The sequence below is a fragment of the Silene latifolia genome, chromosome 11, assembly GCF_048544455.1.
Source record: "Silene latifolia isolate original U9 population chromosome 11, ASM4854445v1, whole genome shotgun sequence".
NCBI classification, from domain to species: domain Eukaryota; kingdom Viridiplantae; phylum Streptophyta; class Magnoliopsida; order Caryophyllales; family Caryophyllaceae; genus Silene; species Silene latifolia.
The window spans coordinates 196,687,567-196,699,974 of NC_133536.1; the positions used below are offsets into that span (position 1 = coordinate 196,687,567).

General features: G+C 33.3%; 2 protein-coding genes across 3 annotated transcripts; one reads left to right on the forward strand and one right to left on the reverse strand.

The window, feature by feature from the left end:
* Window positions 1-4,304: 4,304 nt before the first annotated feature.
* On the forward strand, window positions 4,305-7,473 carry LOC141612250 (uncharacterized). Of its 2 annotated transcripts, XM_074430981.1 has the most exons (5): window positions 4,305-4,727; window positions 4,902-4,972; window positions 5,448-5,479; window positions 6,296-6,389; window positions 6,859-7,473. In XM_074430981.1, exons 4-5 carry the CDS (start codon window positions 6,312-6,314, stop codon window positions 7,126-7,128), a joined length of 348 nt encoding a protein of 115 aa, XP_074287082.1. In that variant the 5' UTR covers window positions 4,305-4,727; window positions 4,902-4,972; window positions 5,448-5,479; window positions 6,296-6,311; the 3' UTR covers window positions 7,129-7,473. The 2 variants fall into 2 exon arrangements, with proteins under 2 accessions (XP_074287082.1, XP_074287083.1); XM_074430982.1 differs by lacking the exons at window positions 4,305-4,727; window positions 4,902-4,972; window positions 5,448-5,479 and having other exon boundaries at window positions 6,214-6,389.
* A 784-nt stretch (window positions 7,474-8,257) lies between these two features.
* LOC141614594 (F-box protein SKIP23-like) lies at window positions 8,258-9,430 on the reverse strand. The gene has a single exon (XM_074433341.1). The coding sequence runs from the start codon at window positions 9,428-9,430 to the stop codon at window positions 8,258-8,260; it is 1,173 nt and encodes a 390-aa protein (XP_074289442.1).
* Window positions 9,431-12,408: the final 2,978 nt, after the last annotated feature.

Consider the following 12,408-nt stretch of genomic DNA (forward strand, 5'->3'; position numbering starts at 1 on the left):
CAATGTTACAATAATTATTATTTAGTTTGTGTATTATATCAAACGGTGTATAAAGTAGTTCAAAAATGTAATGAAAAAGTTGTATGTTTCGTATTTTAAAAGTGACAATGTTATCTTTGTAACATTGATACTGATGAATTGTGTTTCTTTGTAACATCATTCATTCATAAAAATAATACGGATACATGATGTTAAAAGACCAAACTTTAATTACTTCAATAATAAAAAATCAAGTGAAAACAGACTAGCCCAGTTGATCCACTAAAATGATTTGCAATATCACATCGTATTAATGTGAAAAGTTTACAAGAAGTATACATCATAATCACACATCAAAATATGACAATAATGTTAACAGCCTCAACTAGGATTTCAACTTCATTAACGTTGCCTTCTTCACACCTATCTTCATGACCGATTAGCCAGAGTCTTACTCCATTTTGTATATATCTTCTCTTTGCGCGCCTTTTTTGTATTGGTTGATTTCTCAAACTTTCTTCTTCAAATATTCTAACATTAAAAACAAAATATTCGACTATTAATAACTAAAACTTATGCGAAGCTTGTGGTCCATCATTATTCATAATTTTACAAGAATAACAATATTACAAAGAACATTATTTGTGAGTTTATGACAATTGTTATACCATCAAATTTAATGAGAAAAAACCAATAACATCAAATATACAATATTGTAACAAAAGATTTTCAAGTTCGGTTTATCATGCAAAGAGTAATGTTACGAAAACGCTATTACAATAAGAAGAGTTGAGGATTTTATGAAATCGTTACGATTACATGTCATGCGGTAGTAATATTACAAAGAACGCTATTATTACAAGAATCAATCCCACGCAAACACAAAAGCGTACATTAATTACTCAGTTTTTATAAATCGTTAACCCTAATTTTTAGGCGAAAATTAGAACATGAAGTATCACAGAATTTAATAACTAAGAAAACAAAAACTAGAATTAATTTCTCAATTTCTATGTTCGAAAAAGTGAATATATATACAATCAATTGACAGTTTATTTATATAATTCATGATCAACAAAAGCAACATGCAAATTAAACCTAATTTTTTGGCGAAAAATCAATTAATCGATTTGAGCAAAACATTAACCCTAAATCAATTAATAGTTTCTTCATGTCATCAATAAAATCAACAACAACCACAACAACAATAACAATCATCAACAACAACAACAACAACAACCTGAAATAACATAAATCACAACGAAATTTTTGTAAAAATATAACGAAAATTGAGAGCGATTTATACCTCTTCTTTATGCGATAAACCGATCTAATATAATCTTAACTAAATTTTTTTGAAGATCTTCGCTTGATTTTAATAAAAATTTCGTTTGATTTTTAATGTTTTTTGGAAAAAGAGGCGGTTGAAGGAATTAGATCGTCTGTTTTTTTGTTGAATAATTGATGACTATGGTGTTTAGAGAGAGAGAGAGAGGGGGAGAGAATACTTGTAGAGAGATAAAATTTATGACAATAATGAGACGTGAAAGAGGAAGTGTTTAGTTTTATAATTTTGCAGATTAATAGAGGGTGACGTGGAAGAATGAGGGCTGTTGGATCTTGTTGATCCAACGGTTCTTATTGATATGCTAGACTCATCTAAGATGCTAGACTCATGGGATGCTCACTCTCTCTCTCTATATATATATATATATATATATATATATATATATATATATATATATATATATATATATATATATATATATAGAGATAGGTTCAAGTAAGTCCACAAATTTGGTTGAGTCCCTAAGTCCCATTCTTAGCCAATCATTTTTTAGTGTAACTTTACTGATTTATGAGTGTAACTTTAGCCATTTAATGATTTGTAAGTGTATCTTATCTTTTAAGGCCAACTTATATACACAAATTTGAATTTGTAAATTAAAATTTATGTCATTTTAACAAAAATCTATGTAACTTTAGTGTCTTACGAATGTAACTTTAGTCGTTGGGAGTGTAATTTTAGTCGTCGGAGTTATAACTTTTGTAATATGGTGGTTTGTATGTAAAACTTTGAGTTTATATACTTTTATGAGTGTAATTTTAGTCATTTGAAGTGTAATTTTAGCCGTGAAAATGTAACTTTAGTCATGTGGTGATTTTTATGTATAAATTTGAATTTATATACTTTTCCGAGTGTAACTTTAGTATTTGAAGTCGTAACTTTAGCCGTTGAAGTTGTAACTTTAGTCGTATAGTAGTTTAATGTAAATATTTGAATTAATATACTTTTCTATTGTAAAAGTAGAGTGTAACTTTAGTCTGATACGAGTGTAACTGTAGTCCGATACAACTGTAACTTTAGTATGATAAGGCTGTAACTTTAGTTCAATAGCTTGTAACTTTAGTTCGTCAAGTGTGTCACTTTAGTTCGCTACGTGTGTAACTTTAGTCCGGCAAGAAGCTAATACAACCATGACTAAAGTTACACCACCACCACCAACAACCACCTACGACATCCTACCCCAACCACAACCACCCCAATCCCACCACCTCCAAAACGCAATACTCGACAACCATCAACACCACCAGCCACTTTTTACAAAAAAAAAAAAAAAAAAAAAAAAAGAACTCAAAAAAAAAAAAAAAAAAATAACCAGCCACCACCACCACACGCATAGGCCACGACCATCACCACAACTACATCTGAAACGACACCTTTAACCAACCTCAACCACCAACACCCACCGCATACCGCCACAACAAACACAACCGCTTCCTTTTTTAGATTTGAAAAAAAAATAGAAAGAAGAGGGAGGCGGCACCACCACCACATTTGAAAAAACGAGATCTACTCGGTGTTCGTCGTCGGCGTCCGTGGTCAGTGGTGGTGTTCTGAGTGGCGGCGAGGGTAGCAGGCGAGCGGATGGTGGCGGGGTAGGCGGCTGCAAGAGGGAAAGCGCGGGGTGTTGACGTGTTGTTGTCGGTGGTGGGTGGCGAAGGGGGTGTTGTTGTCGGTGGTGGGTGGTGGGTGGTGGCTGTCGTGGATGGTAGTAGAGAAGGAGGAGGGTGTGTTGTGAGGGAGAGATCGGAGGGAGAGAGAAAGTGGGAGGAAGAGAGAGAATGAGAAATGTATGTTGTGAGAGCGGTGAAATGAAATGAGGGAGCTAGGGTTTTGGTGTGTTTTAATCTAGGCCCTTTATTTTGATCTAATCTTGGCCATTCATTTATTTGATCCAAAGGTCTAGATTGGGACTTATGGACTCAACCAAAATAGGTGGACTTACATGATCCTTTCTCTATATATATATATATATATATATATATATATATATATATATATATATATATATATATATATATATATATATACACATACATACAAGTTTATATATTTATTAAATTATTCAAGAAAAATTTAATTAAATGTAAATAATCTTTTAGTTAGAGGAAGTACCTGTGCGGAGAATATTTAATACGAAGTACTTTGGAACATTGTAGGAATACTCAAATCCTCCATTGAATATAAATTTGGCAAATTTAACAAAAATAACTCAACCTTTGATATGTCTTCCAGAAATAACCCAACCTTTTAACTTAAACAATAATAATCCAACATTTGTATTTTTGTCACAAAAATATCCCCAAATCTCACCTAAACTAATTTCTACATAATATTGAGAAATGATATTTTGTAAAATAATTTCATAAATCTTTACATATAGTTTATTTTGCGATATCATACTTTAAAAAAATTCATAACCAAAAAATTCAAAAAATTATAATTTCCTTAGTTTATAAATGGAAAATTAATTAATAAAACAAATATATATAATTTTTTTAAAATAGTGGAAATATTTATGAGAGATATAATTTTATATTTTTTGATAAACCGAGAATTTAAGGAAATAAACAATTTTTTAAACCAAATAACTTATGTCTTTTAGGATTTTGAGCAGTAGTAGAAATATTTCTCAAAAAAGTTTCCATGTTTTCAATTTTAATTTTTTTTTTTTTCATAATCTTATATAATTACCTTTGCAAAAAAAAAATATGATCAATAAGTTGATTAATTGTGTAATTTGAGTAAAATAGCATTTATGAAATATAAGTAAGATGTCGGGAGATTTTCGTTAAACAAAAGCAAACTTTGGGTTAGTATTATTAAAATTAAAAGGTTGAGTTATTTTAGAATGCTTGACAAAGGTTGGGTTATTTAATTATTTTGGTTAAATTCGTCTATAAATTTTGAATAGCAAGTTGAGAATAACTCACGTACCCAAAACTAGTATTGATAGAAGGAAAACATGCCAAACAGGAGAGGAACTTCAACAAAAAAATACTAGTCTGCTTCAAATTTTATGAACGTGTGTTTTCTGTTCTTCCCTCTTTCACCCTTTTCTCTTCTTATATCTCTCCTCAATCGAAACCCTAATCAATTCTTCATCTCCTCTAATCTAAACAATCCATATTACCATGTCAAGTTTTCATGCAAATAAAGCATTCAATCTCATATTAACCCATGAACTGAACCAGATCTCAGATGGTGGGAAGGATTATCATCTCTCTTCCTTTTCCTCCTTTGTATTGGAAATCGATTGAGTTATGGTAATCTTTCACCACATTTCAATCTTCTCTAATAATCACAAAGGGTAGAAGAAAAAGCTGCAGATCTTCTTTTCAACAACATGTTTCGTCACTTTGATTTCACGATTTCCCATTCATGTAGCCATAAGCCTAAAAAGGTATCAATTACTTTCCTTGTTTATTTTTCAGTTACTCTTCATACCCAATATTACCCAAGAGTCACATATACTAGCTAGCTTGTGACGGATATTGCCCGTCACTGATGACAATTGGTGTTTGCTTTTTAATTTTAAGCGCCTGACATGGTTTTGCTCTGTTTTTGATTTCAATAGGTGATTCCATGAAGTCATCATTATTACCCATCCATGTGGATCACCCATTCATGTAGCCATAACCCTAAAATGTATGAATTTCTTTCCTTATTTATTTTTCAGTAAGATTTCCTCGTGACAGTAAGCTTATGTCCGTCACAAGCTTGTATATATTACCCACATAGTAAATGATAGTGCCTGGAGTCGCACATACTTGTTTTTATCTACCCATATGGGTTTTATTTGACCCATAGTTTGACTTTACACAAGTGAATGTATTAACTCTAAGCGATACTACTTAACTGGTACATAATTTTTTGATTACTACTTATTGTTAACTCTTTTACTTCCAATATTTCCTGTATATAACGACATTACCCTGTTATATTTTCTCCTCACTCTTTAGAAATCGCTGATCCCGAGTAAATTCTCTGTCTTTCTTTCATGTAACTTTCATTTTATTCGATTAATTTTTGTGTATGTATATCAACACATTGGCACACTTTAATTTTCCCTTCACACTTTCTTTCCAAAACTTGCTGAATTAATTGTTGTTATTTTTTGCAGTATCATTTGACATCTGCTAACTTGATTTGAAGGTTTGTTCTTCTCTTTAAGTTGAACTTTCTTGGTGTTCTTGTAATGTATAGGTTCATCTATGTGCATTGTTGAACGAATTCTTTCCTTTTCTTTGCTGTTATTTAGGTTCCTGACTATAAATTTGATTCTTGATACATCTGGCTAATGGCTATTACCGAAAACATTCTAATCTTTTTTTGGCTATTACTCTTTGTGTTTTCGTATCAGTCATTTACTTACCTTTTACATCATCCTAAATGGTATTTTAATCATTTGTAGATAGATGATCAAGGGAGTAAAAATGTAAGAAACAGTTTGTTTATTAGTTTTGGATTTCAAGAATTTGATTTTTTTCCTTTGCTTATGAAAATTTGTCCACTGTAACCTTAGTTCGTTTAAAGTTGTGTTTTTAACTTCATTGGAATTCTGAAACGAACTGTTTACTGCTTTTTATTGTGGAATGCGGATCCTAATTAAGTTGAAAAGACAAATTCAAACCAAACTGATGTAAAGAAGGCGGGAAATTGCCCGAAATCAAATCACCCCCTTTTGTCTACTGTTTTTTCCCTGCTGTTTTTTTTTTCTTGAAACAAACTGTCTACTTTCAAACTTAATTGGAATTCTTGAATCAAACTGGATTGAAAAACACGGTATCATGATTGTTCATCAGTGATTCGATTTTCAGAGATTTCTCCCTTCTTTGCATCAGTTAGGTTTGAATTTCTGTGGTTGTATTTTGTCCTAATTTCTGTTCTTGCTCAAATTTGTAAGAATTTCCATAATAAACCACCCAGAATTTGTCCTCCATTGCTTGATCTGGGTTTTAATGTCCTTAGTTTTTGTTGCTGTGCAATGGGTTCGGAGAAAAAGTTTAGATGCTGCTGTGGTTTGAAGTTTGTCAATCATGACGGGGCCATTTCTCATGCTGAGGTAGACATCTCTTTTTGTTTTTCTGATTAACTAGTTTGTTTAGTGGGTGATATTGTGGTTTCGTATCTGAATCTGATTTTGACACTGTGTACCCAGAATAATGCACCCCCTTCCGTAAAAACTCTCCCCCTATCCCAATGTCCATAAATTGATACATACTTAATACCTACAATGAAACCTAAGTACTCAGTGCCTTAATCCTTTTATCGCTCGTTTCCCTCGCTGCCTGGAGCCTTGACTGATCCTGTGCCTAACTGTCTCCCTCGTTTTCCTTCTTTCCTTTTCACCATTCTGATAATCCATTGTATATTTGTATGGGTCTTATTTTTTGCATAATCCTCACTCTTTCTTGTTTCAATAGTTGTTTGAGACATCTTTTGAATTTTAATCTCTTAAGCTTTTGTCTTTTCAAATTTGAAATGGTATCTCTTCCTATTTTATTTAACAATTGCCTATTCTTTAAATACAGTCTCGCCACCGCGATTCCGATTTCTACATATGTGATACGCGTAAATGTCTGGCTGTTGTGACCGTCAAAGTCAAGGGAGTGAAGCACCGTCATGATTTTGGCCAAGCGGTTGCTGAATCATCTTGTACTGGTGGTTCTGTTGTCGTGGCTGAGTGTTCTGGTTCTGGTGACATGGCTGAGTGTTCTCGTTCGGGTGAAATTACAGAGTCATCTGCTGATGTTGCTGAATGTTCTGGTCCCAACAAAAGGGGCAAATCGGGGAAGAAGTAAACTTGGTCATCTGCAACTCTTCTCTTGTTCTACATACATGTTGGTCCACTATCTGGTGGGTATAAACTAGTGAATTTCTTGTAGTACTATAACTTCCAGTGTGTTTCGTCATGGGAGTTCCCGCATTTTTCGGTTTAGTTAGCAATGGTTAAAATTTAGTACTACTATACTTGTGTTTGTTATCTGACACTAGTTTTTTATACTTGAATGTTGATTGCCGTATTGTCTTGTTGCTCTATTTCTTGTTTGAATTGATTTAATAGTGGCATAGATTGCATGGATGTATAGAATCCTGGAGTCCATTAGAATGAATTTGCTAATCCAATACCAACTTGGCAGTGTTAATGTTATGTCTACGGTGATGCCGGTTCATGTGCATCACTGTTCTTGGTTTTTTTAGTAGATAGAAAGTCAGGTCATCTTGCTATATTAGCTAGTTTTGTGATAAAGCCGGTTGCAATCAGAAAATTTCCGTCAATTTTCTCTTAAAAGTTTCTCAACACAACGATTTCTGATCTTGTCATATTGTAATTTTTTTTTTATTCAAGTCATTTTCAAGTTTGAGTTAGATTGTTTTCACATATTTTATGTGAGAATGTTGTTTATATCCTAGGTTACATTTATTGTTTATAAAAGATTAGTAAACACTAAACACAACCTTCAAAATGTGGTCATAAGAGAGCGATGTTCTCCACCGTTCCACATTAAGCGATCTTGCCTATTCTATTTGTTGGGAAGATTAGGTGGACTGCCTAATGAACCAACAGATCCTTTTTTACTAGGCCCTTGAATTACATTAACACCATGTCACCATGTTATTTACAACTCTGACAGCGACAATTTCAATAATAGAGTGATGTATGTAATCCAGTTATTCAATGCAATTAAACAGAGACCGCTGACAGCGACAATTTCAATAATTTAACCAATACAGAATACAATAACAACTAGATATAATCTCGCAAAGTACATTTGTGATTAAACATAGACATTCAATCTTGTATTGAAACCTTGCATTCTTGTAGAAGTCACGTCGTGCTCTGTGAATATGCTCTGATGCAGCCAACTTCAAAATGTCATATGACTTAATCAGCATGCAACTTCTAAATTTCATGCCCCCTATTCAAATTTAAAGTTGAGGAATAAACCAGGTTGGTGGACAATATGCCGAGCGGATATCATCTCCTTCATAAAATCGTCTTTTTTTCTCACTTTTCATATCATAAACACCCATATCATGTCCACCAAACTCTTTCACCAAACTAGAAAGATCCATTTCATCATCGGTGAAATATATACAGCTAGGTTGCAAACATTTGGCCGAAACAGACATTGTAGAATTACCACCTACAAACAATGTCGCATGATCTTTAACTTCCTCCCATTTTCTGTCTTTGGGATCCAGTCTATAGACCGAAAAACCAAATGTTTCATAAACGTCAGGATGATAATTCCCATCTGAATCCGACACTTCTTCCCTGAATCGGAACACCATAAGGAGATCAGAACCTGATTGTACCAAATATACCGCTCCTATCCCGCTTCTGAAGTCCTTGAACATTTCAAAGTTACGTATAGAATAATCGATTGGCTTTACAAGCTCATGACCCCGGAAGTCCTCGATATTCCAATACACAAGTGATGCATCATTGTACAAAGCAAATATATAACCATCCATTGCTACGACGTCAAACATTCTAACACAAATCTCTTGCTTGACGAATATTGATGTCCACGATTGATCCCCTTGTTTAGCAAAAACTAGTTGGTCGAAATTACCATGAATTACAACAATAACAAACTCAGTTTCAGACAATTTGAGCACAATAAGCCTGAGAAAAAAAGCCCTCAAAACCCAATTAATATAACCTTCTTTATTCCCATCTTTTTTTTTATTAAATGGGGGTAGACCTGGGATGGTTCCTGCAGATGGGAAATGAATTTCAGCCTTAGTGATTGGATTGAACAAGCGTACATTGAGTTTACGGTCGACCATCGCAAGCCAACCATAGTCTGAACCCCAACACCTTGCTCCAAGAGTCTCGGGGAGATTCAATTTGTAACACTTATTATTACTAGGATTAAAGATCTTCCGAACACAATGTGGATTATTGCTAGTGTTTTCAGCTAGTAAAAGCCATGGCATTCGTATGGGCTTCCACTGCTCCTTTATTAAGGATGAAGCACGATTCCAAGAGCGACATACCGCTGAAAAATAAATATAATCATCTATGGTATCCATCTTCATTGCAATATCACCAAGAAGATCGAGAGGCAATGTTGACCAATCATCATTAGCCATGATCAATCTAGCTATACAAAAATTCAATAGCAACAAATCCAATCTATCTCAAAACACAGATCAAAGCAAACCTGAAGATGTTATTGAACAAGGTATGCTGTGTGTGTGTGTGTTTTTTTTCCTTCTTTTTTGAGCTAATACGGTTCAATTATTCTATGTACTTCCAATTGTGTGAGATTAGCTATTTATAGGGTGTTTTAAGGTTCTTCTTTTCTTTAACTCAAATTATGATTTCCTTTTCTTTTTTAGGAAACAATTATATCTACCCCTAATTAAGTTAGAAATTGATAATAGTTTGAAATAAAAAATAAATTAATTATATGAATCGATCAAAATTTTAGTTTAGCTTTTTCTTCATTTTAATTTCAGTTCTGGTAGATTTTGGTTTGGACTGGTCCATTTTTTTTATTCGAACCGTAGTAGGGGGCGGGTACGTGCCGTGAGTCCGTGACTGGGCTGCCCGTCGTGCCTTGGTCCCCAAATACAAACTCTAAATTAACCCACCGAAAATATGGACAAAAAAAAAATTAAAGAAAACCCAGATTACTATCATGACGGCTGTATCATTAATCAAACGTAAAGTATAAATAAAACTGTCGAGATGTTTTCGAGATATTGGATGCTTATTATTCCCTTCGTCCCTATCATTTGTTATCCTTTGATTTTGACACAAAGAACAAGGAAAGAGGAGACGCACAATTACTAAATGACACCTAGACCAATTTGAATGTGAATGACTATATTATTCATCAAATGCTTTAGGACACCAATTGACTGAGACACCCCAAAATAAAATAAGACAATAAATGATCGGGACAGAGGGAGTACAAAGGATATGCACATTATTTAGTTAACACAAATAAAGCAGAGGCGGTCAAGAGCGGGCTTGGGCCGGACATGGACAGGCCTAAGCTTACAAAAACTGTCCGGTGGGCCTAATGTTGCCTGTGTCCATTATAGCAGGTGTAATTTGATTGTCCTTAACCGCCCATCAAAATAGGCAGGCCTACTCGCGAGCTCGTGGGCTCAAAATTATAACAAAAAACTAGTTCGTTATCCTAAAGACACTACTCTCTTCGTCCAGGTCAATAGTTATCTATTTCCATTTTGGGTGTAATTGAATAATTATCTATTTCTATTTTTGGTAATTTTTTATGCGCCATTTTTCATGTGCATGTGGGTTAAGTGATTTGTGTGGTTCAAATTCACCTATGCTTATTTGCTTAATCTTTGTGTCAAAACTAATAGATAACTATTGATTGAGATGGTGAGAGTATTTATTATAAAGAACAAAATATGGTGATGACATGTTTTTTGGACTCAACTTCATTTTGCTTAAGATTATCTAAGAAAAATAGTTAGCATATTATTTTATGATGTACATTTGTTTTATGTTAAAAGTTGTCATATACTTATATTCAATATAAATTTTTCTATTTTCTTTTCCGTCTATTCACAGTAACTTCTCTATTTTTTTTGTAAGTGTTTGTGTGGTCCAAATTTAATTGTATGGTGGGATAATCTATTTGTGTGGTCCAAATTTATTTATATGGTGAGATAGTGTGTTTTCTTAATTTTTGTGTGAAAATGGAATGGCAAGTTTATTGTGAATAAGAGGGACTATTAATAAAAATAGGCAAGTATTTTTTTTAAGCGGACCTAACAGGACGGCCCATGGACATTTTTCTTAGTCCATTTCTGCCCATTAATTCTTGCGGCCAATTTTCTTTGTCCGTTAATTTAATACGGAGTATATTTTTATGCCCAAGTCCGCTTAAATAGCGGGTCAAGCGGGATGGGCCAAACGGGTCGGCCCACACTTGATCAGCTCTAAAATAGAGTAAGTAAAATATACAATATTTACGAAATAACATAAATATATTCTCACACACCCCGAGAGTCAAATCGAGAGAAATTCGGACGTTGAGAGCAGGGCCGTCTGGGAGATTTTCGTGGCCCTGTGCGAACTATCAAAACGGGGCCCTAAATTTAATACATCTAGAAAAAAAATATGGAGTTTTTCGCTCATAAACCAAAAATTATTCTCCGATAATTATAGTAAAGTTCACAATTACAAAATATCATTTCTTAAATAAGAAAGCTCTAATTGCGTTATTTGAAGCAAAATCTTCGATTAGTTCCTCTAAACAAAATTTGTCCAAAACTTTGTTTAAAATAATTGACAAAAATCATGCTTTATACTTTATAGCCTATACACATAAAATACAAATTCTTGTTTAAGACGATCTTAAACTTAAGACGGGTCAAATAGCATATCATTTGCGTAGATAAGACTAAAACAAAATGCTTAGATATTAGCAGAAGACTTGTCTTATCCACCCCAAATAATATGTTATTTAACTCGTTTTAATATTAAGACAGATATATTATGAGAGAGATTTATTGTAAATAAAATGATGAGAAAAAATATATTGAACACAAAAAATGAAACTTTATACAAAGTATGAACTTATGATCAATGTAATTGAGAAAAATATTGTAATAGAACTAATGATTTATGAATATTGAGAAAAATATTGTAATAGAACTAATGATTTATGAATATTGGGAGTAATTGAGGAAATTATAGAAGAATAAAAACTTACAGTAGAAAATAAAAGTCAACGTCTATTTTTTTAGAAGGTTTGTACTTTGTGTGATTAATTGACTGATGATAAAAGAGAGAAATAAGAAAATAAAGAAGTTTGTATTGGGAAAAGGAATGATGAGATCAGCAGTGAAGCAATACTAAACAGTACACACTCCTACAGTCCTACGTTGGCTTTCCTTTCTTTCTTTTTTTTTCACTTTCAATGGTATTGGACCGAGATTGGGCCCCAAATTTTTGGGGGCCCTGTTCAATTGAACAGGTTGTACCTGTTAAAAGACGGGCCTGGTTGAGAGTTGAGATTGTTTCTAAATTCGTCGAAGAGGAAGACCTTTAGTGAAAACATCAATGATTTTATATCGAGACATCA